Source organism: Myotis lucifugus, unplaced genomic scaffold (genome assembly GCF_000147115.1).
Source record: "Myotis lucifugus unplaced genomic scaffold, Myoluc2.0 scaffold_71, whole genome shotgun sequence".
In the NCBI taxonomy this organism is placed as follows: Eukaryota; Metazoa; Chordata; class Mammalia; order Chiroptera; family Vespertilionidae; genus Myotis; species Myotis lucifugus.
The window spans coordinates 3,187,454-3,214,592 of record NW_005871119.1 but is presented as its reverse complement, the minus strand read 5'-3'; the positions used below and the strand labels follow the sequence as shown (position 1 = coordinate 3,214,592).

At 39.1% G+C, this 27,139-nt stretch overlaps 1 protein-coding gene across 1 annotated transcript in view; it reads right to left on the bottom strand.

Annotated features, from left to right (window-relative positions):
• Positions 1–26,885, bottom strand: part of LCA5 (LCA5, lebercilin) — a 36,860-nt gene extending 9,975 nt beyond the window's left edge. The window contains exons 1-4 of the mRNA XM_023755192.1: positions 26,768–26,885; positions 26,027–26,051; positions 11,731–12,109; positions 6,422–6,951 (exon numbers count right to left, since the gene is read on the bottom strand). Of these exons, the coding sequence (XP_023610960.1) occupies positions 6,422–6,951; positions 11,731–11,920 (720 nt within the window). The 5' untranslated portion in view covers positions 11,921–12,109; positions 26,027–26,051; positions 26,768–26,885. The remainder of the gene's footprint in view (positions 1–6,421; positions 6,952–11,730; positions 12,110–26,026; positions 26,052–26,767) is intronic.
• Positions 26,886–27,139: the final 254 nt, after the last annotated feature.

Sequence of the window (27,139 nt, the reverse complement as noted above, 5' to 3'; positions counted from 1 at the left end):
TTGAAACATTGTTACAAATATAGAAGCTAAACAAAACCCCAGTAACCTGCTTTCAGCCAGCCGGGATCTCAGAGCTGGAGGTGAAACATTGTTTCAATTATAGAACCCAAACAAACCAGATACCTGCTTTTAGCAGCCGAGGCCTCAGAGCTAAAGCTGGCCCAGAATAAATAAAAAAGAAAAAAAGGAGCGGTTGGGAGCTTCAATCGTCCGCCAGCCTGAAAACGGCCCTCAGCCCCTCACCCAGACTGGCCAGGCACCCCAGTGGGGACCCCCACCCTGAAGGGGGTGTGACCAGATGCAAACAGCCATCATCCCCTCACCCAGGCTGGCCAGGCACCCAAGCGGGACCCCCACCCTGATCCAGGACACCCTTCAGGGCAAACCAGCCGGCCCCCACCCGTGCACCAGGCCTCTATCCTATATAGTAAAAGGGTAATATGCCTCCCAGCACTGGGATCAGCGGAGCCGCGAGGCCTCCCGGCACCGGGATCAGCATGACAGGGGGCAGCGCCCAAAACCCCTGATCGCCCTGCGGCTCTGTGTGTGACAGGGGCGGGGCCACAACCTCCCTATCCGCCTGCTCTGTTCGTGACAGGGGAAGGCGCCCCAACCCCCTGATCATCCCTGCTCTGTGCCTGATAGGGGGGAGCTCCCCAACCCCCTGATCGCCCTGCGGCTCTTTGTGTGACAGGGTGCGGCGCCCCAACCCGCCCCCCCCCCCACGGGCCCTGCTTTGTGTGTGACAGGGTAGAGCCATAACTTCCCCATCGGCCCTGCCCTGAGTGTGACAGGGTGCGGCGCCCCAACCCCCTGATCCGCCCTACTCTGTGAGTGACAGGGGGCAGCGCCCCAACCCCCTGATTGGCCCTGCTCTGTGTGTGACAGGGGGTGGTGCTGCAACCTCCCCATCGACCCTGTCTTTAGTGTGACAGGGGGCGGTGCCCCAACCCCCCAATCGGCCCTACCCTGAGCATGACTAGGGGTGGCATCGCAACCTCCCGATCCACCCTGCTCTGTGTATGACAGGGGGTGGTGCCCCAACTCCCCAGTCGGCCCTGCTCTGAGCCCGACCAGGGGCTGCACCTAGGGATTGGGCCTGCCCTCTGCCACCCGGGAGCAGGCCTAAGCCAGCAGGTCGTTATCTCCCGAGGGGTCCCAGACTGCGAGAGGGCACAGGCCAAATCTTATGGTATGCAATAAAAGCTCTGAAAGAAAACTTTATAGCAATAAATGCATACATTAAGAATTTAGAAAGACCTTAAATAAGCAACCTAACTTTACACCTCAATGGACTGGACAAAAAACAAATTAATCCCAAAGTAGCACAAAGAAGGAAAAAATAAAGATCTGGGAAATGTAGCAGAAACAAAGGGAGGAAACCAAAATGAGCAGACAAAGAAACATGTCCCAAATGAAAGAATAGGACACAAGTCCACAAAAAGAACTAAACAAAAAGAAGAAAAGCAATACAGAGTTCAAAACACTGGTTACAAGGATGCTCAATTAACTGAGGGAAAGAATACATGAACTTAGAACCTCAACAAAGAGATAAAAACCATTAAAGAACCAGTCAAAAATGAAGAATACAGTAACAGAAATGAGAATATATTGGGGAAGGGAAACAACAACAGATTAGATGAAAGAGGACTGAATCAGCTAACTGTAACATGGTAGCAGAAAGCACCCAATCAGAAGCAAAAAGAAATAATAATTGGAAAAAATAATGAAGATAGTTTAAGAAAACTCTGGGACATAAAGGATACCAACATTTGCATTACAAGGGTACCAGAAAGACAAGAGAGAGAGCAAGGGATTGAAAACTTATTTGAAGAAATAATGACCAAAATTTCCCTAACCTGGCTAAGAAAATAGACATACAAGTCCAAGAAGTTCAAAAAGGCCCCCATGAAACATATGAGTAAAATGCCAAAGCAAGAATATTAAAAGTAGCAAGAGAAAAACAATTATTTACATACAAGAGAACTCCCATAAGACTATCAGCAGATTTTTCAATACAAACTGCAGATGAGAAGGTACTGGCAGAACCAAGATTACTGTACTAGCAAGGCTATGATTTAGAATAGAAAGGGAGATAAAGAGTTTTCCAGACAAGAAAAGGATAAAGGAGTCTGTCACCACTAAACCAGTATTACAAGAAATGTTAAAGGAACTTCTTTAGAGTACTTATGAAAGATACAAAATATGAATAATATAGGAAAAAATTTCTCACTGAAAAAGACACTTGGTAACCAGTAGATTAACCAACTACAAAGCTAATATAAAGGTTAAGAGGCAAAGTGGGAAGGAAGATCATGTGTAATGAGAACAACAAATTAAGGGACACACACAAAAGAAGTAAAAAAATAATAACAAACACATAAATGGAGAGGAGGTGAATAAAACATATAGTGATTTCAACTGAAAATAGACAGAAATAAACATAGCTTGGTATATATGAAGCACATGATAACCACAAACCAAAAATCTACAAGAAATAGAAGGAATCCAAACACAACAGAACAGAAAGTCATCAACATACAAGAGAATAAGAAAGGAAGGAGAACTACAAAAACAATCAGAAAACAATGAACAAAATGGCAAAAGTACATACCTATCACAAATTACTTTAAATGTAAATGGATTAAATGTTCCAACCAAAAGGCACAGGGTAGTTAAATGGATCAAAAAACAAGACCCATACTTATACTGCCTACTAGAGACCCACTTCAGATTGCAAGACACACCAAGACTGAAAATAAAGGATTGAAATAGTTATTTCATGCAAATGAAAGTGAAAAAAGCTGGGGTAGCTATACTTGTAGTAGGTAAAATAGACTTTAAAACATGGGCTATTCAAACAGATAAAGAAGGGCATTTCATAATGATAAAGGGGCCATTTCAACAAGAGGATATAACTCTTGTAAACATCTACACACCCAATGTAGGAGCACCTAAATACAGGATGTCCCCAAAAAATGTGTACACACTTAGAATAATTATTGATTTCAATGGGTTAAGTCTGAAAAGAAACATCAACTGCACTATCAACTGTTAAGTGTGTACACATTTTGGGGGGACACCCTGTATATAAAGCAAATATTGAGGGACATAAAGGGAGAGATCAACAATAGTCACAGTAGAGGACTTGAACACCCCACTGATTTCAATGGGTAGATTATCTAGAAGGAAAAATCAACTACAAAACGTCATCTTAAATGACACATTCGACCATACGAACTTAATTGATACTTTTAAACATTTCACCCCAAAGCAGCAGAATATACATTCTTTTCAAGTGCATTTTCAAGGATAGACCACATGTTAGGCATCTTCTCTGATCATAATGGTATGAAATTAAAAATCAAGTATAAGGAGAAAACTGAAGCCCTAACCGGTTTGGCTCAGTGGATAGAGCATCGGCCTGCAGACTGAAGGGTCCCAGGTTCGATTCCGGTCAAGGGCATGTACCTTGTTTGTGGGCACAACCCCAGGAGGGGATGTGCAAGAGGCAGCTGATCGGTGTTTCTCTCTCATCGATGTTTCAAACTCTCTATCTCTCTCCCTTCCTCTCTGTAAAAAATCAATAAAATATATATATATTAACACTCCGGTGTGGGGTGAATTTCCCACCAAAATATAAGATGGCTCTGTCTTTTGGTTTTGTTCCATCCACCAAAAGGGTGGATTACAAACAAATATTTGGTAATACGCAGTTACAATCGGCCCGAGTTTACACGTTTCCCGCACTCCACCGCAAATCTATATGAACCGAGTTAAAGACGGCTCCCGCGGAGTACGCGCAATTCACGCGAGCCGACTTAACTCGTTTCCCCCACTCCAAGTGTTAAAAAAAAAAAAAAAAGGAGAAAACTGAAAAACACACTAAACACATGGAACTGAATAACATAATACTAAACAATGAATGGTTTAGTAACAAGATCAAGGAAGAACTAAAAATACCTTGAGACAATGAAAATGAAAACATAATGACCTAAAATGTATAGGACATAGCTAAAATAGTTCTAAGAAGGAAATATGCAGCAAGACACATCTACTTCAAGAAAAAAAAAATCTCAAACAATCTAACCTTACACCTAAAGGAATTAGAAAAAGAACAAACTTTGCCCAAAATGAGTAGTGGAAGGAAATAATAAAAATCAGATTGGAGCCCTGACGGTTTGGCTCAGTGGATAGAATGTTGGCCTGTGAACTCAGGGGTCCCAGGTTCGATTCCGGTCAAGGGCATGTACCTTGGTTGCGGGTACATCCCCAATAGGGGGTGTGCAGGAGGCAGCTGATCGATGTTTCTTTCTCATGAATGTTTCTAATTCTCTATCCCTCTCCCTTCCACTCTGTAAAAAAATCAATAAAATATATTTTTTAAAAATCAGATTGGAGCCGAAACCGGTTTGGCTCAGTGGATAGAGCGTCGGCCTGCAGACTGAAAGGTCCCAGGTTCGATTCCGGTCAAGGGCATATACCTGGGTTGCGGGCACATCCCCAGTGGGAGATGTGCAGGAAGCAGCTGATCGATGTTTCTCTCCCATCGAGGTTTCTAACTATCTATCTCTCTCCCTTCCTCTCTGTAAAAAATCAATAAAATATATTTAAAAAAAAAAATCAGATTGGAAATAACAAAATAGAGTAAAAAAAAAAATCAAGAAAACCTAGTATTGATTCTCCCAAAACAAACAAATTTGACAAACTTTACCCAGATTAATCAAGAAAAATGAGGGGCCAAATAAATAAAATCAGAAATAAAATAGGAGAAGTGATAACTGATATCACAGAAATACAAAAGACTATAAGGAAATAATAGGAAACAATTATCTGCCAACAAATTTTACAACCTAGACCAAGCATGTCAAACTCGAGAGCCACAAGTTTGACCTACTTGACCTAGATGAAATGAACAAATTCCTCAAAACATACAATGTTCAAAGGCTGAATCAGGAAGAAACAGGTAATCTGAATAGGCCAATAACTACTATCAAAATCAAATCCTTACTATACAAACTCCCAACAAAAAAAGCCCTGGATCAGATGGCTTCTCAGGAGAATTTTTACCAAAGGTTCAAAGGGAAATTAATACCTATCCTTCTCAAACTACTCCAAAAAGTGAAGATGAGGGAAGGCTTCCGAACTCATTTTATGAGGCCAGCATTACCCTAACACCAAAACCACAAAAAAGAAAATTATGTCAATATCCCTGATGAACATAGATGCAAATATCCTCAACAAAGTATTAGCAAACAAAACTGAGCAATACATTAAAAATGTCATACACCTAGATCAAGTGAGATTTATTCCCAGGATGCAAGACTGATTCCGTATCCTCAAATCAATTAATGTGTTGCACCACATGAACAAACTGAAGCTTAAAAATGATATGATATTAATAGATGCAGAAAAGGCATTTGACAAAATCTAACTTCCATTTATGATTTTAAAAAATACCCTTTCAGCCATGTATTAAATACATCGCAAAAAGTTAATTCATTTACAGTTCTGACTTGTCCTTCCTCAGACAGCTCTCTCAGCAGGCATTATTCTCATACCTTTTCCTTACCTTTGTTTTCCAAACTGTGTGGCAATTCTTAGCAATTCTAAGTCCTAACTCAGGGCTTCTGTTTGATATGTTATTTCTAGAAGGTAGTATCTATGATAATATAAGCACATGCTAATTAGACTGGAATTCCTTCCATCCTTCTGGACGAAGCCAGGGCTGCGAGGGATGCCCAGGTCCCGGGTGCTTGCAGGTGGCAGGGGGAAGCCCAGGTCCTGGGTGCTAGAGGGAAGTTGGTGCCGGCAGTCAAGGGGAAGGAAGGCCTACTCTTGCATGAATTTCGTGCATCGGGCCTCTAGTCTAATATAAGTTTCCTGTGTAACAGTGATGGGATAGTACCATTTTCCTCTTTCATTTCAAGAAAAAAGAATTTATAAAGATTTGCTGTATTCTCAGACTAATAACTCAACATTCTTCCACCTACCTCTCATATCAGTTTTCATTTTGGGGAGTAGAGGCACACCTGCCCAAAAGATGTCTTTCAGAAATGTTGAGGAGTAAAAACAGAACATATGTGGCATTTCTTATACAATGGCTCCAAAATGTCGGTTTCATACACTACAGCTATTATATAGTATTTTCAATTTAGAGAAACAATCAGATAACCAAATACTGTATTTCCCCCAAATTACTATGACCCACAGAATTAAACATTCATCTATTAACATGTGGCCCTTAATCTTTTGCATCTTTCTCTTCAATATATAAGGTTAAATTTTTCCTAATTTCTTACTGAGAAGATAATACTAAAAAAGTCTTCAAATGATGAACTGCAATAAGCAATCTTAATAGAGCACATTAAATATCTAATGAAAAATAATACAACATAGGTAGAAGCTGTAGAAATTTTACCTTAATTTTTCTCTCAGTGTCATCTAATTTTAACTCTGCTGCAACTAGTTTCTTTGCCAAATCATCTCGCTCAGGTAGGTGTCTAGCTTCAGAGATCATTTTCAGTTTCTTTAAGGAAAATTTTGTCTTAAATAGTTCACCTTCTGCATCTTTCACCTTTTTCTCAGTTGCCCGTTCTTTCTCCTGAGATTTTCGTAAGCGTTCTTTGAGTGCTGTGATCTCATTGTTATGACGAGTAATAAGTTGTGATATTTCATTTTCTGTATCTTCAAACTTATTCAGGGCTTTCTCCTGTCTGTATTGAAGCCTTTTCAAAGCCTTATTTTCTTTTAGCTGCTCAGCTAACTTGATGTGGAGTTCAGTCACTTCATTCTGCAATTCACTGATTTTTAGCAGTCTTGCAGAAAGAACCCGTTTTGTAACGAGATCAGTATCTTTCCGAAGTGGCTCCCTATTCAGGCTCTGGGAGCGAAATCCCACTCGGACTTCCTTTCTGTTTGATGGACCCTTAGGACTTGGTTTCTTAGGGGCTAAAAAATAAACAGTAATATTGTGAAGTGAAAGAAGCTGTACCAAATATATTATTTTTCATTCTAACAAGTGGATCCATAATATTATTTAGTTATTTTGTTCCTTAAAATCTGATTTTATAATATTTAGTTATTTAGAGCTCTTAGTATAATGTTTTTATTAAGAAAGGTTTGGAATCTTTTAAAGAAAGGTAAAGAATATTCTGATCCATAAAAATGATATAACAATAGTTTATAAGGAATTGTTTGACATTAATTTAAAGGATGGTAATATCAGCATTTACATTTTTAACTTTATAAGAAGATGACAAGTCAGAAATTCGAACATGGGCTTCATGAGCATTAGCATGGTGCCTAATAAACACTGGACAAAACTGTGATATTCAAGTCATTTGTGCCAAGGTATTCGAAATAGGAAAATGTAAGTTTTCTCTAAATTAATTAGAATTCTGCTTTTTTATTTGGTGAAGAGGATGACAACATGTTGAACAGTGAGAAGATTTGGGTTTGTAACTAAGACTTACCACCTAATAACTCCTTGGTCAGTTCAATAAACCTTCCCAGGTCTATTTTCCCCAACCACAGAATGAGGATAATACCACATAATTATGCTGTTTTGAAGATTAAATGAAGTATGCTTGTAAAACAAAGTTCTCCACAAATATTCTCTGCCAGTAATAAGAACTTAATCCCATTTATTAGTGACTGAAAATGAAAAAATACTTCAGCAGTACAGATGTGATTCTAAATGCTTTCTCAGGGGCTTTCTTTTGTGTGATGCTCATATAAAAAACATCTGACATAATTTGAGAACAAAATAAAAACTAAATACTACATTCTAAAAATATAAGGATATGAAATCCTTAAAGTATACATATTAGAGATCCCAACATATCACAGAAATCTGTAATGTTGTTATTTTTATAAAAGTTCACTAAACTTAGGCCTCCCTTTTCCAGAGGCTCTGGATATTTGTCACTGTTAAGAATAATGAACTTTAATCTCCAAGGTGACTGCATTTTTTCAAGAAGAAAATGCATTCCAGAGTAAAAAAACAACAAAAACCCCCTAAAAAATCCAACCTTTCGTTACCCATCTCACCAGCCAGGAAGACCCTGATTCCATTATGTAAATAAGCAAAGATTAACAAGTAGCATTTACAATTTAACATTATAAAGTTTCATTAAAAAGATTATAAAGAAAGTGTTTGCATACATACTAATTTGGGATTCCAGCTCTAATAATGCTTAAATACATCAAAGGAAGTGGTAATAAAAAGAAATAAAGGAAAAGCTACTTGCAATTTCGAAACTATACAATATTGTAGTCACTAGCCACATGCGGCTACTGGGAAATGGGAAGTATGGGTGGTGCAAACTGAAATATACCATAGCTGTGAAATGTAGCCTGGAATTAAGCCACTTCTGCCTTTGAAAAGAATGTAGAATATTTCACATACAATGTTTTATATTAACTGTATTTTGGATATGCTGGGTTAAATAAAATATATTAAAATTAAGTTCACCTTTTTTAAAATGTGAGTTATTAGACAATATACAATTATATGTATGGCTTGCATTTGTGATTTGCATTATATTTCCATTGGACAGCAATGCTCCAATTTTAAATTGGAGAGTCCATCATTTCAAGGTTCTTGCTTTTCTAACATACCAAGTTAACAGAGAGTTGGTGTCTATATGCTATTATGGAATATGTACTCAGCTCTTGGAAGGACAGAAACTTTATACATAAAAATGATTGTACAAAAGATGAACTTTAATAATTCCAAATCTCTGGTTTTTATGTATAACATTATATTGCTCAGCAAACAAGATTTCCTATAAATAGAAACTTGTTTTATTTCAAAGTTGAAGCCTATGTAAAAATCAGGATAAAAACTTTCTACTAACATTTTACTTCAAGTGTTCAGTCAGATGGAAAGGGCTTCTACAACCAACTTTTGACATACTAAAAATCTGAACATTTACTTTTAGCATATTCTATTTGTATGACTACAAAGTGATTAGAAAAAGTATACTTAACCTGAAGTAAAAAATACCAGCTTTCATCTACCTTTTTTATTTCCATTTTTGAAACTACCAAGATCAAATGTAGTGTTAACAGGTCTGAGAATCTGACTGACTCCCATATCATTCTTTATCTGCACCGTAAGTCACCACCAAAAGAAGGGTGAGGAAATAATGCTTTTTTTCTTCGTCCAGGAGTTAAAAATAAAATATGACATTGAAAAAACATATAATAAGGGTAAACTATGTATCTACCAAAATCCTAATATATTTTACTGATAAAAGCAAGAAGTAGAATAAATGTGTAATATACAAACATGCATGTCCTAAACTATTATTACATTTTATCATTATACATCCAACTTCTGATAGAGCAGTTTTATATCTACACTAATAAAAGAGAAACATGCAAATTGGTGTCACTCCACTATGCCCACCAGCCAATCAGAGCAACTATGCAAATTAACCCAACAAAGATGGCGATTAATTTGCATACGCAGGCGCAAAGCGAAGACTGAAGGCTCTGGCCGGAGTGAAGACTGAAGACTGAAGCCTGAAGCCTGAAGCCTCGCTGTGGCCAGACCAAAGGCCTGGGTCCCGGGTGCCAGAAAAAAACCGGTGCCGGCAGCCAGGGGAAGAAAGGCCTATTGCACGAATCTCTTCATGCAACAGGCCTCTAGTTTTAAAATAATAAAATATGCTGGAAAAGGAGAAAGGAAAGAATTGCTATCAAACATGTAAACCCAGCCCTACCCAGTTTGGCTCAGTGGATAGCGAGTTGGCCCGAGGACTGATGGTCCTGGGTTCCATTCCAGTAAAGGGCACATGCCGGGGTTGCAGGCTTGATCCTCAGTAGGGGCCATGCAGGAGGCAGCCAATCAATGATTCTTTCTCATCATTGATGTTTCTCTTTCTCTCTCTCCCTTCCTCTCTGAAGTCAATAAAAGTAAATTAAAAAACAAAACACCCAAAAACATGCAAACCCACAAATTCAAGTGTTCAAAATGCTGTAGTTTAGGTACATGCCCTTGACCGGGAATCGGACCCGTGACTCTTTAGCGCATGGGTCCAATGCTCTACATTGAGCCACACCTGCCAGGGCCAAGAAACTGTTTTAATCATATTTGTTCTTTTCTTAGTTTAGTCTACACTGGTGATTGCAACGTTAACCAAGGGAAATTAACTTAGTGTTTAAGGGAAGGTATAAGTTTAGTCCTATTGTTAGATCTAATGTAATTAAACTACCACAGATTTTAATTCAGAAGACAATGCAAAGCAGAAAACTGCAAGTCAGAGGGAAGACAATAATTGAAATTTTTATAGGTGATGTTAGAACTTTTTCACAGCTTTGTCTCAATTATCTTCTCAAATAAGATAAGGCTTAAGAAGTTCCGACTCCTTAATTGGGTGGCCTCCAAAACACTCTGGGGGAGGACTGAACAATCCAAATATTCCTACCAATAATTCCTTAGGTATATAAATTATTTCTTGGGAATAAATACACATTTCTCAAGGTTCAACCCTAAGGTCTGTTTGTTCTTAATTATGTAGAGCAAAAGTTTAATATCAGATAATGATCTCAACCACAAAATCAAAACAAGGAGGCACACACTGAAATGGCTAGAGGAAGAGACTAAGATCCTGCAGAAGGAAAAAAAAAAAAACAAGGTTAGGAGGGAGGAAGGGAAAGAACATAGGATGAGTGAGCACCCAATTGTTAAAAATATGAACATCTCTGAGAAGCTAAATCTGGGGTCCATGAAAGGGTTGTTTTTGAAAGAAACATGTGTTCTTATTGCTTTTAAAAAGCAAATATTATTTTTTCAAAGTAAAAATTTATATAGGTAATTTTAATTATACCCCTGCCTAAATCTTTTCAATGGCTATTCTCCCACAGAAACAATCAATATATTGCATAGGATTCAAGGTGTTTCATGACCTGGCTACTGTTTTCCTTTTCAGATTCCAATGTCACCACTCCTTGCCTTGCAATCTCAATTCTCACCATTCTAAGCTACTGCTGTTACATCTGTGCTGCATTTATTAGCACAGACTATAACCACCTCACTTAGCTCATTTTTATGGCATACTTGTAGTCCTTACACATTTTGTTACTAAGTATACATTGGGGTTTTCTTGACCAGGGATTTATTAAAATGAAGAGTTTCTACAATATTATCTAGTCAAATGTGTATTAATACTAGTTCCAGACTAGTAACACTTTAATAAGAAAACTTATTTATAATTATTAATCTTGTTTCCATTATAACACAGTTTAATAGAAAACTGAATGGTGATCTCAAGTCTGAACTTTTGCAGTAGCACTATATTACCCAGGGGAAGTAATTTTACTCAAATCTAAAATGCCTCTTAACCACTTTATATCGATGCTTTTCACAACTTCTTAAAACTGAAGACAAAAGTACAAAAATTTTGATTTTTTTTTTGCCTTTATAGTACCTCTAAAACTCCAAAATAAGCATTTATTTAGGAAGAAAACAAAATGAAGAGCCTTAATTATGGTTCTTTCTTCTGTATATATTATGACTTTGAATATAACAAAAGCTAATACAGTGCCATAAGCAACATTTATATAAATTTACAAAAATATAATCTATTCAAACTGTAAACAGCCCATTTCCATGCATATATTAATAAACATATTAATAGAAGAGTTTTATTCATGCAAGCTTTCCTTAAGTCCTTAAAATGAGTCTTCTAGGTCTACTGGACTCTCTTACAAAATGCTTACCGTGGTGATGGACTTCGCTATCCGAAAACTGTCTTTTAGAATTTTTTTTCTTACTATGTGAGGAGGGATTGACCAGCGATGACCGGCCAGAAGACTGTGGTGTAGTTTCAACATAAGATGAACAATAATAGTAATGGTGTTTATCTGCCTTATTTTCTTGGTCAGTGTCTGGACTTTCTCTTTCCCCCATGATTTTGAAAAAAGTCTCTATTCACATAATTTCACAGATCCCTTTGTCCAGAAAAATCCATGACAAGCCTGAAGAGAAATTATTTAGTCTTTAGATCCTGGTGAAAATATTCACGTCTGTGCAATCTGCTTTCTCTATGTATCTGTAGTCCACAATTCACATTAGCAACCAGAAGAAACACTTTTTCCCCTACAATTAAGGAAGGGGGAGGAAAACTCATTATATTTTGTGAAATACATTTTTATAGTTAATTATCATGATAGATACTAAAAGCAAAATAATATACTACTTACAATTTTCAAGAGGCTATAATAGAATCATCTATATTTTCACACATAGATATTTACAGTATTTGAAGAAAAGACAAACTGTCATACTCATGATAGAGAACATGTAAAATGCCTGACATATAATTGCTTCTGGACAAATATTAATTGTATTTGACCCCCTTGAATATTAAGATTTGTACTAAATGCAAATGCTGATTTTTATGAGGTGAATAATGATCAAATAACCAGTTGTTTTCTTTGGAGGGGTAGTAAAGAACAAGCCTACTAATAAGAACCAGGAAAAATATCTAAAATTGACTACATAAAAATGTAAAACTGAAGTATGTAAATGTTAATCAAATTAAAACACTTGAAAAACATTTGCAACATGACAGAAAAATGGTTACCATTATTAACACGTAAGAAAATACTCATACCACCTTATTAGAAAAATAGGAGCCCAAAAGTTAAATGGGCAAAAACATGTTAAGACCCATATCAGGCAATACAAATGATAGGCACATAAAAATTTCCACCTCAAATACCTTTTTAAACCTATCAAATTATCAAAGATTTTTCAAAACAACACTTCATGCTGCTATCAAAATCCACAGAATTTTTTGGAAAATTTTGGCAAGATAAAACTTTAATTATGCTTTTAACCTTAGATCCAATAATTTTATTCCCAGATACCAATAACCCTAAAAATAGGGGAAAAGTTACGTGAAATGTTTATTTTTTTTTAAAGTATATTTTATTGATTTTTCACAGAGAAGAAGGGAGAGGGATAGAGAGTTAGAAACATCGATCAGCTGACTCCTGCACACTCCCCACTGGGGATGTGCCTGCAACCAAGGTACATGCCCTTGGCCGGAATCGAACCTGGGACCCTTGAGTCCGCAGGCTGATGCTCTATCCACTGAGCCAAACCCGTCAGGGATTATGTGAAATGTTTAATGAAATACATTAAAAATGGGGTGGGGGCGCCCCTGGCAGGGCTTTTCAGTTGGTTGGAGCATTTCACGTGTGTACCAAAAGGTTGAGGGTTTGATGTTTCTCTCTCTCCCCCATTCTTCTTTCAAATCAATAAAAATATATACTTGGGTCGGGATTTAAAAAAAAAAAAGGAAACAACTTAAATGTCTAACCACTGTACTATAATTAAGAACAATATTGTACACACATGTCAGAATGGCTATCATCAATGAATCAACAAACAACAAGTACTCGTGAAGATGTGGAGATGAGGTAACTCTTGTTCACTGTTGGTGGGAATGCAGATTGGTGTAGCCACTGTGGAGTTAACTCAAAAAAATTAAAATGGAACTACCTTATGACCCAGCAATTCCACTTTTGGGAATTAAGCCAAAGAAACCTGAAACACTAATTCCAAAGAACATGTGTACCCCTAAGTTCACTGCAGTGTATTTAAAATAGCTAAGATCTAGAAGAGCCCAGTAGATCCATCAGTAGATGAGTGCATAAAAAAGCTGTGGTACATTTACACAATGGAATACTACCCTGCCATAAAAAGGAAGAAAATTTTATCCTTGGTGACAGCATGGATGGACCTGGAGAATATTATGCTAAGTGAAATAAGCCAGTCAGAAAAAGACAAGTATCATACGGTTTCACTCGTTGTGGAATTTAATGAACAAACTTAACTACCAAGCAAAACAGACAGACTTATATAGATAGAGACCAGGCAGACAGCTCTGAGTGGGGTTGAAGGGGGTAGTGAGATTGAGGGGAAAAAAAGAGAGAGAGAGAACTCATGGACATGGACAACAGTGTAGTGATGGTGCAGGGTGGAGGAAGAAGGGTGGGTAGAGGTAGAAGAGTGCATAGAGTGGCTAAATGGTGATGAGAAATAAAATTTTAAAAAGAACAATACTGTAAAAATCAATACAGCATAATATCATGCAGCTGTTAGAAATGTTTACAAAAAGTTTGTGTTAACAAGCAAAATGTTTATACTATTATGGCAAAGAAAAACTTAAACAGGTATATACAATAGGATCTCAACATATTCAATGAATAAATAGTATTCGATCTGAACTCAGGAACTGAAAAATATTTTCAAAGCAAAGGGTACACATATACACCAAAATATTGTCTGTCTGGGCAACATGAATTTCAGATGATTTTACCTCTCTCTTAATATATTTTTATTTTTTAATAAAATGAAATTAGATTCTTTTATAATTAGTATATTCTATATAATAAAGATGTAATATGCAAATGGTCATTACATAATGACCGACCACATAATGACCGGATCACGGGTCAGCAGGAGGGTGGGGCAGCGAGCTACAAGCGGGCAGTGGAGAGCTAGAGGAGGGGGAAGGGCAGCAAGCTATGAGGGAGGGAGACATGGGGAGGGAGGGCCGAGGGGAGCTACAGGAGGGTGGCAGCAAGCTACTGGCATATGGATTCATGTGCTGGGCTACTAGTTTTTTAATAATTAGAAGAAACAAAAATCCCTCTGAGGAAATTAGTGTTAAAATATAGTGGTTCTAATAATATGTGAAAAAAGACATACATTAGACAGCACTACAACTATTCATTGCAGCACTACTGCAGTGGTTAAGGCCTAAAACAATCAAAATGACCATCAATAAGGAATTGGCTACATATATTTAACCATCCACACAAAGTACAGTATTATGAAGCTATTTAAGGAATGAGGATTATCTTTGTATATTCTCTGCAATCTGGAGTGACAGGACATACTAAGAAAAAGAATATGGAGAAAAGCATGTAAAATATATTACCATTTTCCAATATATATAGATTATTATGACCACCTGACCTTTGTAGGCAAATTAGCTATAATTTCACACTGAAGTTGCTAGAGGGCCAGACCATTATAAATAGGGAAGCAGGTTGTTTACCATGTCAGTAGAAGGGATTTTTTTCTGAAGATATGGGTAAATAATGCAATTTAACAGCCTTTGAACATGGGATATATATTATTATGAGTGGCCAGATTATTATGACCACCCCATCCATATTTCGTTGGGCCACCTTTTGCCTTCAATACTGTGGCGATTCTTCTTGGCACTGACTCCACGAGATGTTGAAAGGTGATGCGAGGAATCTGACACCATGCCTGATGAATAGCACTGTCCAGTTCTGTGAGATTTGGTGGTTGTGGAACCAGCTGCCTGATGGCTCTTTTAACTTCGTCCCACAAATGCTCAATTGGATTGAGATCTGGTGATTGTGGGGGCCACCTAAGCAAGGTAAAGTCTCCCTCATGTTCTTGAAACCACTCCTGCACAATACGAGCACCATGGCATGGCGCATTGCCTTGTTGAAAGAAGCCATCTCCATTGGGATACGTCATCAACATGATAGGATGAACTTGATCAGCAACGATACTTAGGTATGTTGTGCTATTCAGGCGTTTTTCCACACGAATTAAAGGGCCCAAATCATGCCAGGAAAACATGCCCCAAACCATAACACTGCCCCTACCAGCTTGAAGGGTTGTACTCATGCATGTGGGGTGCATGCTTTCATGCTGTTTCCGCCAAATTCTCACTCTGCCATCTGCATGATGCAACTGGAAATGTGATTCATCGGACCACATGACTTTTTCCAATGCTCGACTGTCCAATCCTTGTGTTCCAGTGCGAATTGGAGACATTTTATCTTGGTAACTGCAGACAGCAAAAGTGTTCAAATAGGCCTTCACCTTCCATATTCCATACGATGCAGTGTATGGCTTATTTGCCTACAAACATCAGGTGGTCATAATAATCTGGCCACTCAGTGTGCGTGTGTATATATATATCCCACGTTCAAAAGCTGCTAAATCGAGTTGTTTACCCGTATCTTCAGAAAAAAATAATTTCTACTGTCGTGGTAAACAACCTGCTTCCCCATTTATAATGGTCTGGCCCTCTAGCAACTTTAGCTACTTCAGTAGCTAAATTGCCTACAAACGTCAGGTGCTCATAATAATCTGGCCACTCAGAGAGTGTGTGTGTGTGTGTGTGTGTGTGCGCGTGCACACACACACAAACATACACGAGGCCTGGTGGGGGGGGGGGTGCGTCGCTCAGCCCAGCCTGCACCCTCTCCAATCTAGGACCCTTCGGGGGATGTCCAACTATTGGTTTAGGCCCGATCCCAGGGACCAGGCCTAAACCTGCAGTCGGACATTCCTCTCACAATCCGGGACTGCTGACTCCCAACCACTCGCCTGTCTGCCTGCCTGATCACCCGTAACCACACCCCTGCCAGCCTGATTGACGCCTAACTGCCCTCCCCTGCCGGCCCGGTTGCACCCAACTGCCCTCCCCTGCAGGCCCAGTCCCCCCCAACTGCCCTCCCCTGCAGGCCTGGTCTCCCCAAACTGCCCTCCCTCCCCTGCAGACCTGGTCATCCCTAACTGCCCTCCCCTGCTGGCCATCTTGTGGTGGCCATCTCTGACCACATGGGTGCAGCAATCTTGTGCAAGGGCATGATGGTCAATTTGCATATTACCGTTTTGTTATATAGGATATAACTTCTTATATATTATTTTATTTTTTAAAATAATCAAATTACTCTTACATTCATCTATTTGCTAATTCAACAGTTTTTTCTTTATTAAGGTATTACATATGTGTCCTCATCCCCCAATGCCCCCCACCCCTACTCATGCCCTCAACCCCCTGGTGTCTGTGTCCATTGGTTAGGCTTATATGCATGCATACAAGTCCTTTGGTTGATCTCTCCCCCAAACCCCCACCCTCCCCTACTTTCCCTCTGAGGTTTGATGGTCTGATTGATGCTTCTCTGTCTCTGGATCTGTTTTTGTTCATCAGTTTATGTTGTTCGTTATATTTCACAAATGAGTGAGATCATGTGATATTTATCTTTCTCTGACTGACTTATTTCACTTAGCATAATGCTCTCCAGTGCCATCCATGCTTTGCAAATGGTAAGGATTTTTTCTTTTTTACTGCAGCGTAGTATTCCATTGTGTAGATGTACCAGTTTTTTAATCCATTCATCTGCTGATGGGCACTTAGGCTGTTTCCAAATCTGAGCTATGGTGAATTGTGCTGCTATGAACATAGGGGTGCATATATCCTTTCTGATTGGTATTTCTAGTTTCTTGAGATAGATTCCTAGAAATGGGATCACTGGGTCAAATGGGAGTTCCATTTTTAACTTTCTGAGGAAACTCCATACTGTTCTCCACAGTGGCTGCACCAGTCTGCATTCCCACTAGCAGTGCACAAGAGTTCCTTTTTCTCCACATCCTTGCCAGCATTTGTCATTTGTATTTTTAACAACACAAGAATAAAATAAACACCTAATTTTAAAAAGGGAGGGGTCTCTAGAGCAGGGCTATCCAACAGAACTCTCAGCAAGAATGGAAATGTTCTGTAATCTATGCTGTCTAATACAGCAGCTGGCCACAAATAACTATTGAACACATAAAATGTGGCAAGTGAGACTGAGGAACTAATTTTTAATTTAGTTAAATATCAATTAATTAAAAACTAAAAAGCCACATTTACCGCTGGTTAGCTGATTAAACAAACAGCTTTAGGAGAAGAGAGAAAGAAGAGTTTAGGGATAGGAGCTATATTTCATTGTCTATAACTTTTATAGACTTAAACGTGGAAATTATAATTTTCAGAAATTAGATTTTTAACATAGGCAGAAACAAATATAAAATAATAAAATAATAAGGGATTTTAAAAACTCTGTAGTCCAAATTTGAATTAGAAGTGTAAGTATGGATTATGATGGATTTTATATTAAGAAAAACTATCTCCTAGCTCTGTCCATTGACAAAATCCTAAAATAAGGAACAAACGAATTGCAAAGAACATTCCTAGCACCCAGATGTAGTGTTTAAATACTATTTCCCTTTAAAAGAAACAAGTGCTCCTAGTAAAATATCTTATTCTACATTTGAGGGAAGAAACATATAAGATGAACCTACAAATCTAAAAATGTGGTTATACTAGAAAGCAAGGAAACTATCAGACACTAGATGGAGTGACAAAAGGGCTCAAGAGCCAACTTGAAGAAGCTCATAATAGCAAAAAATGAAACGATTTCACCATCAATAAGAATTATATCAGCAAAGGATTAAAATATATCAGATATATTTAAATCCATGAGGTCATATAATACTTAAAAAAAACTAATTAGCCTTGGAAGATGCTAGGGAACCAACTTATTCACCTGACAATTGATACAATAAAGAGAAAAAAAAATCAAACATATATCTTGCCTATTTTGTTACAAGTTGTATCTCAAAATAGTAATAGCTTTAATGGGAAGTATTTCTTTACAGAATTATCCTAACAAATGAAAAAAAATACTAGAATGACAAAATTAAAATATTGTCATTTTTGTACCCACTAATGAAATAATGATCACTAATGGCTGCTAACACCACAGAATAGAAATAATAGACACTGTGTGCCTCCAGGTAGGACATAATGAGACCTCTTAACTAATCTGCTTCCCTACAAGGAAAAACTAAATCTGATTCTGATAAAATTTCTAAATGTAAATGACATTTTACAGAAAATACAAGGTAACAAAATCCAGACTGTGGCAAATTCTATTAGGAAAAACCAGTTTCTTTAATGCAAGCAGAAAAAGAAGAGATGGAGAGGGTTATCTATATATTAAGAAAGGGAACAGGCACTTATAACCTATGAACCTTACTTCAATAGAGAGTTAAACATGGAAATTATAATTTTCAGAAACAAATTATATGCAAACAAGCTATAAAGAAAATAAAATTATAAGATAATAGAGAAAATTTAAACAATGAATGGACATTTAATGATGTTAAGGAACTACTATTGCTTTAGGAGAGATAATGATATTATGTTTAATTTTTAAAAGAATCCCTATCTGCCCTAGCTGGTTTAGCTCAGTGGATAGTGTGTTGGCCTGTGGACTGAAGGGTCCTGGGTTTGATTCTATTCAAGTGCGTGTACCTCGGTTGCAGGCTCAATCCCTGGGGCCTGTGGAGGAGGCAACCACACATCGATATTTCTCTCTGTCTCTCCCCCTCCCTTCCACTCTCTCTAAAAATCAATGGAAAATTATCCTCAGTGAGGATTAACAAAAAAAAACAAAACAAAAAAGAATCCTTATCTTTTAGAGAATTTATATTGAGATATTTACAGATAAAATTATATAATGTCAGAGGTTTGTTTCAAAATAACCTAGGGGGAAGTAGGTAAAGGTAGGGTTGAAATAAGATTGGCTATCCTATCTAATATAGAGGAAATATGCAAAATAACCCTCACACCATCACAAGATGGCTGTGCCCACAGCGGAGGCAGACTCTGTAATGAGCAGTAATGAGCGATCAGCAGGGACCTGAGGCTGCATGGCGCTGGGGAGGGGGACCTTGAGGCTGCAGCCCGTGCCTGGCAGGGCTTGATGGGGTACCTCAGGCCACGCCCCCTCGCCCCAGCACCGGGCTGGGGGACCTCAGGCTGCACCCCCCACCCCGGTGCTGGGCTGGTGGGGGACCTGAGGCTGCACCCCCCCGCCACGGCACCAGGCCGGGGGACCTTAGTTTGTGCCCCCCACCCGGCATGCACTGTGGGACCTGAGGCTGTGTCCCCCGCCTGGCGCCAGGCTGGGGGACCTGAGGCTGCACCCCCAGCACGGCACTGGGCCAGGGGACCTGAGGCTGCACCCCCCCACACACACCTGGCGGGGCTTGACAGGCATGGGGCTGGCCAGGTCTGGATCTCGCCCAATGAGGGTGGGGCCAGCCAGGTCTGGGTCTTGTGGGATTTTAAGGCACGTGTGGGCAGGGACTTGACTCTGGGTTCCACGGTGTGCCCAGACTCTGACAGGTGGAAGATTTTCACATACATTTTATTGATTTTCTAATAGCAATATTACAATATTTCCTCTAATTCCCTTGTAATGTGCATGAATTTTGTGCACTGGGCCACTAGTGAGTTAATAGATATGTAAACTAGGTGACAGAGACACATGGCTTCACTACTGTAACATATCTACTTCTGTATGTTTGAAATATTTCTTAGTAAAAAATATTTTTTGAAAGTAAGCAAACAAATTTAGATTTAACTTTGTAGTGTTTTTAGTGTGTGGCAATCCATCTAATTATTTATTATAATTAGTTATTGGATATGAAATCAGCAATTCCATTAAACACTAATATTTTAAAAATGTGTAAACTGGCCTGCAGTCATGAAAGAAAATATTTACACATTTAAAAATTGTCTAGGCCTGGGGTGGGGGGCAAGGGCAGGCTAGAAGGGGTCAATAGGAGAAAAAAGTGGATATATATAATACTTTCAACAATAAAGATTTAATAAAAATAAAAATTGTCTAGAAAAAAAGGATGGACTAGACGCAGTGATGGAGAACAATTCTTCATGACAACAAACAAGTAGTATTCCTTAGAAAAGATAGCAACCCAAAGATCAAAGCCTTCCTAGAGAATAGAAACTTAGGCACTTTTGAAAAGTCACTTTTAAAAATGTTGTCCTTAGTCCTTATAAAAAACATCGTTGTATGGCTGACAGTGCTGTCAGAAAAAAAACAGTTTAAACAAGCAAATAGGCAAACACAAGTTAACAAGTTAAAAAAAAAAGACATGAAATATTAGACTGAAAGAAAGACAAAGATGAGATAATGTAACTATTAGAATAACTACTACTGTTTCTTATAAACTTATAAACACAAAGTACAATAGCTTAATAAGATTACATAACAATTTAGCGCAGGTGAACTCTGGGGCATCATCCCTTTCTTTATATAGATTAAGGAAATTAAGGCCCACAGACAAAGTGACTTACCCAAGATCACAGTTTATCTAAGATCTCAGAACCAAGTTAGTAAAACTTGAAATGGACTACAAGTTTTCTGAATCTTAATTGGGTGTGACCTATTCAATATTTCACTATCAACAATCATATGAGAATTACCTCACCTGTGAAGCCACCTCCATCTGCAACTATCCCATAATGTAGTCCTCTCCTTGCTAAAACTGAAGAAGCATTTCTGCTCCTTTTTAGAGCTAAACCTCTCATGAGTCTTCTTCCCCACACCACCTCACCATCTCAAAAATTGTGCTCCTGCAATTGTGTCCTCTCTACAGGATCCTTTCTGCCAACAAAGAGGCTCTAATAAAGCTGTCACTTGACTCCATGTCCTACTGCATTTACAACCCAATTTCTCAACTCCAGTTTCCAATTAAATTTTTAAGAATAATCTATAATCTAGAATATCTCTACTTCTTTTCCAACCATTTTCTTCTGAATCCCTACTAGTCAGGTTTTCATCCCCACTGAAATACCTTTTGTTAAAATAGACCATGACTTTCATCTTGGCTAAATCCAATAGCCAATTTTCTGTCCTATTCGACCCTGACCTCACAGCATTTGACACAACTAATCATTCCTCCCTTCCTAAAACACTATTTTCTTGCTTAGTTTCCATAGCCATCTGCTTCCCTGGTTTTCTTACTATGTCACTGGCTGTCTGCTCTCAATCCCCTTGTGAAATCTGCCTCCTATTCCTGATCTCTAAATGTTGAAATGCACAAGGCATGACATATTGGTACTTTTTATCTATACTCTCCCCTTAGGTAATGTCATCTAGACTTCTTTTATCCCGACTTTCAGATTCATATATCCTCCTTCCAACTGACAACTCCATCTAAAAGTCACTTCACACTTACATGCCCAAAGCCAAAATTATGATCCACATCCCTTCTACCACCACTCTTTCCTGCTTTTCTGATCTTATTAAATGGCACCCTCACTTACTAAATTACTTGTGTTGAAAATTTAATGATCATTCTGGATTCCTTCTTAAGTTCATATTCCACATCCAAACTATTTGTAAAACCAGGTGGTTTTTATCTCCAAATATATTCCAAATTTGATTATTTCATACCGTCTCCATGCTACTAACTTAGTCCAAGCCACCATCTTTTTCTCACTTGAACTTCTGCAACAATCTCCTAATTGATAGTCTGCTTTCATCTTTGCTTCCCCAGTTAGAAAAACACCATTTGATACAATTATCAACTGGCAATGCTCTCCTGTTTAATACCCTTTAATGCAGGGGTCCTCAAACTTTTTAAACAGGGGGCCAGTTCACTGTCCCTCAGACCGTTGGAGGGCCGGACTATAATTTTAAAAAAAACTATGAACAAATTCCTATGCACACTGCACATATCTTATTTTGAAGTAAAAAAACAAAACGGGAACAAATACAATATTTGTATTTGCATGTGGCCCGCGGGCCGTAGTCTGAGGACCCCTGCTTTAATGGCTTCCTACAGTCATTAAATCGAACCTGAAATATTCCTTAATAGAACTTGAAAATTCCTATAAGGTCTAGACCTTGCTGCCTACTTCTTCATTCTTGCCTCATGCAACTCTTCCCCCAATCAGCTTTTTCAGTCAAGCGGCCTCCTTGTGTGCCTCAAAGATGCCAAGCTTATGCCAACTCACAGACTTTGTAGCTGCTGCATCCTTTATTTACCTAGAACTTCACAAAGATGGGTCCTTCTCTTTATCCTGTTCACAGCCCAAATGCCACCTTCTCAACGATGGCCCCCATGACTGTTCTATTAGAGTGAGTCCAGTCACTATCTTATTACTATTTTTCTTCATAGACCCTGTTACTATTGAAAATAATCTTACATTTATTGTCTCTCCCACTAAATATAAGAATCATGAGAATAGAAATCTTTTCTGTCTAGTTCACTATGGTAACTACAACACCATTTACTAATTTTTTTGAGGAATAAAAGATTATTCTGTAATGCTATTCCAAATAGAATATTACTAATTTCATTGTATAAAATTTGCCTTTCTGCTTTAAAGGAAATGTTATATCTTCTCTCTTTCAAATAATTGCCATAAAGCTTCATTAAATCTCTAAAATTCCCAAGAGAAAAGTTAGAAAATAAAAAAGTTTTGCTCAGAACCATTACCACAGTAAAGTTGGAATATTATTATTGAGTTAATTTTAAATAACTAAGATGACCTAATAGGGCTTCAGACAAAATAAATTTCACTTATAGTTACAAAAATAACTTCTATTTAACTAATATAAACTAGTCACAATATGTTAACTAAATAAAATTATTTTTTTCTTACAAGTTAGATTAATAAAACTTTGAAGATTTATATTCCATGTATAGTTTTCAAACTAATTTAAACTAATTCTTTGTGACCAAGAATGAATTGGTTAACAGTTGTTCATCTGTTTTCCCTATCTGTACAGGGGTAACTAGACAAAAGCAGCAACAACAACAACAACGAAAACCCCTGAAAAACTGTAAGTCTTACCCAATTTAAATTCCTAAGATGTGTTTATTTTCTAAAAATGGCCAAGAGTGCTATCATGATAATGCTAGGAAACATTAAATCTAACACTTGGCATTTTTCATCCAAAAACAAACTTTCTTCCTAAAAAATGTCCCAAATAGTATAGGTCATACAAAACAGGTCATAAAAAAATTAAGCTCCTTCAGTATCAGAATGCCTCCTTTTATACACAGTTTCAAATGACTCAGGATATAAATCTACAGAGTCCAAAATGCCCATCTTCTCCACATCCTCTCCAGCACTTATTGTTTGTTGATTTGGTGGGAATGCAGACTGGTTCAGCCACTGTGGAAAACTGTTATGGAGTTTGCCCCCAAAATTAAAAATGGAACTGCTTTTTGATCCAATGATACCACTTCTGGGTATATATCCTAAAACGCCAATCAGAAAGAATATATACACCCCAATGTTCATAGTAGTGTATTTATAATAGCCAAAGAATGTATATGCATATATGCATAACTCAGACAATGAAATGGTGAAGGCCTAGGACAGTGATGGCGAACCTGTGACACCTCTGACACGCGAACTCATTTTTTTGGTTGATTTTTCTTTGTTAAATGGCATTTAAATATATAAAATAAATATCAAAAATATAAGTCTTTGTTTTACTATGGTCGCAAATATCAAAAAATTTCTACATGTGACACAGCACCAGAGTTAGGTTAGGGTTTTTCAAAATGCTAATACGCTGAGCTCAAAAGGTTCACCATCACTGACCTAGGAGGTGAGGGGGCAGGGTGAAGGGAGGCAAAGGAGGAATGGGGGAGATGAAGGACATCTGTAATGGAGTCAACAATAAAAAAGGGAAAAGTTTAGTTTCGAGAGGGAAAAAAAAAACTTGTATAAAATCAAGTAACTGTTCCTTGTCATTTCTCTGTGTTCAGCTTCTTTGTATAAAACATTGCTGCCTGGCTACCTCTGCTGCCAGCAAAAGAGCTCACACAACAGGCAACGAGGTGAGTATAATAAAAATAAAGAGCGAAAAACATAAATAAGGAGATCGCTCTCCCCCAAAAGAAAAATAACCAAAGATAAAAATAAAAACAATATTGCTGCATTAAAATTGCAATTGCTTCTCTCCCACAAAGGAGAAAAATGATTAGAAATTAATAACACCAAGTAAATTTTTACATTCCTCTACCTATGTTCCAGAATATTCCTAAAGCATTTCCTTATTCTACATTTATTTTCATGACGCTACTCTTGCTTTAAAATCAAACTATGCTTAGATTTTAAATATGGTCTCCTAGACTCTTGGTCAGATCACAGTAAATGCTAGACTTAAAATTTAAGGCATAATTAGCCTCTTAAATAATTAAAGCATCTTAACTTCATTGAAACAATGGGTCAAATTAAAGCCTCTTAACTATAGTACATATTCCTAAAGTTTAGTCAATCAAATGAAAACATTACAGAATATTCACTCATTCATGAAATATTTACTGAACACCTACTGTCAGGTACTGAATTAAGGATGGAGCTGGGGATACAAAAAAAAGACACAAGTGATCCCCTACCATTAATAAACTCCCAGCCAAGAAGAGAAAGGTAACATAAGAGTGTAAGTACTAATGATAAAGGGAAGTAAAGGGGACTAAGAAAACTCAAAACTAAGATTAGAGGACAGAAGGGAGTTTGGAAAGGTTTCCAGAGGCAGTAAGGACTCAATGGAGTCTTTAGGTACTAGCAGAGATTAAGCACAAGTATGATTTGGGTAGTAGGTTTATGTTTTAGGGAGGTGGGATGGTAGATGAGGTTGGTAAAAGAAGGCAGTTGGTGAGGGAAGACGACCTTATTGCAGTAAGAGGAAGCAGCATGTGCAAAAGTAAAAGGCATACAGCTGCTGGCTTCCAGTAATCAGGCCGCTCCTGACCACATCTAGGGAGAAATGCGGCTTCACCTCCGGGCTACTCTGGGGGTATCTGCTGGATTACTCATCGCACCTGGGCAAGCCTTTTCTCCAGCCATGCCAGAGGGATTTCAGTCTCTACCAATGTTCTCGTTTCCCAGGCCCGTGTTCCTTTTCACAATACATGTAGTGAGCTCAGGAGGGTGAGGATTGTGGAAACTCCGGGAGGGAGCACTGTGGGCACGATGGAGGCCACACCACCAGCAGCCACAGCACAGAGCCTCATGTATCTGCAAGGAGCTCCACAGGCCAGTAGCCCCGCTGAGAGTACTTGCAGGTGGGGGATGGCTTGCTGTTGGCCGACTCATGTGAGACTGGGCACTGGTTTCCTTCCTGACACACACCACGGCATATAATTCAACTGCAGATAGTTTACAACTGTGCTGTCCAGTACAGTGGCTCCTGAGCACCTGAACTGTAACTAGTCAGAACTGAGATATGCCGTCAGTGCAAAATACACATGGGATTCTGAAAACTCAGTACATAAAAAAAGAACATAAAATATCTAATAACCTCTTTTATGTTTGTTACATGTTTGGGGTTAGATAAAATATATTAACTTCACCTGTTTGTATTTTCTTGCGTGGCAACTGAAAAAAAAATGTTAGATACATAACATTAAAACATAAAATAATTTAACCTTTAGCATCTCTCACTCCTTGGTCCTGCCAACATAAATGCCTATGCCAAGAAGGCCCACTTTTTTTTTTGGCCAACCCTCTTTCCTCCTCTCATTCCATCCCTAAAAGAAGTGTAAATCCCCGCCCCCCCCACCCCCCCACACACACACACTCTTTAAGAACCTTCCCACTCTGACCATAGTCTTAATCTCTTATTTATTGGAACCCAGAGTCCCCAAAAGCCTCACAGCCTCCTTTCCCATCTTCAATCTCCACAGGCCTCTAGGGTCTTAAAAACAACGCCTAACCCTTCTCGACATTTCCTGCAATTCCTTCCGTCTCTTCTAGAACCCAACAAATAAAACCACCCTTCTGCAGCCCCGCCTCCTGTGTTCCTCATCCCGTACCTGTGGGTCAGCCTCCCCTCCTCCAGGCGCTCTCCCAGCGCCGGGCATTTCACTTATTTTCCCAGGACTTCCTTCTCCCCGCGCCCCCAAATCCTCCGGCGCCCCTAATCCTCTCACTCCTCCCGCTTTAACAACTCTACCAGCACGCTCCCACTCTCACGCTGAACCGCTAGCTCCCGCACACGCCAGTCCCACCCGGTACCCGCAACTCCTCCCGGTCTCCGCGCCCACCGCAAAGCCCCCCCTCCACCCGCCCTGCCCCCCCTCGCGGCGTCCCACCTCCTTGCCTTCTCTCTGGGGACCCACCCCCGCCGGGGCCTCAGCGTCGGGACGCCGGAGAGTGGGCTCCTGGCCCCTGCGGCAGCGGCGGAGGCTGCGGGGCGGGCTCGGAGGGCGGCGGGTGCGGGAGGTTTGAACACCGGAGGAGGGCGGGGCCGGCAGCTCCTGGGTGGCGGCGGCGTGGCGACTTCGGCTCCAGGGTAACGGGGGCGGAGGCCCAGACGCCACTGCGGGAGGGCCGCAGCCAATGATGCTCGCCCAGGCTTTCCATTGGTCTCTGCTGCCAGGTGGCCACTCTATTGGCTTCGGTGGAGCTGGGAGGCGGGACGAGGCGTACAGGAGAGGGCGGCCATTGGTTGAACCGCTCTGGCT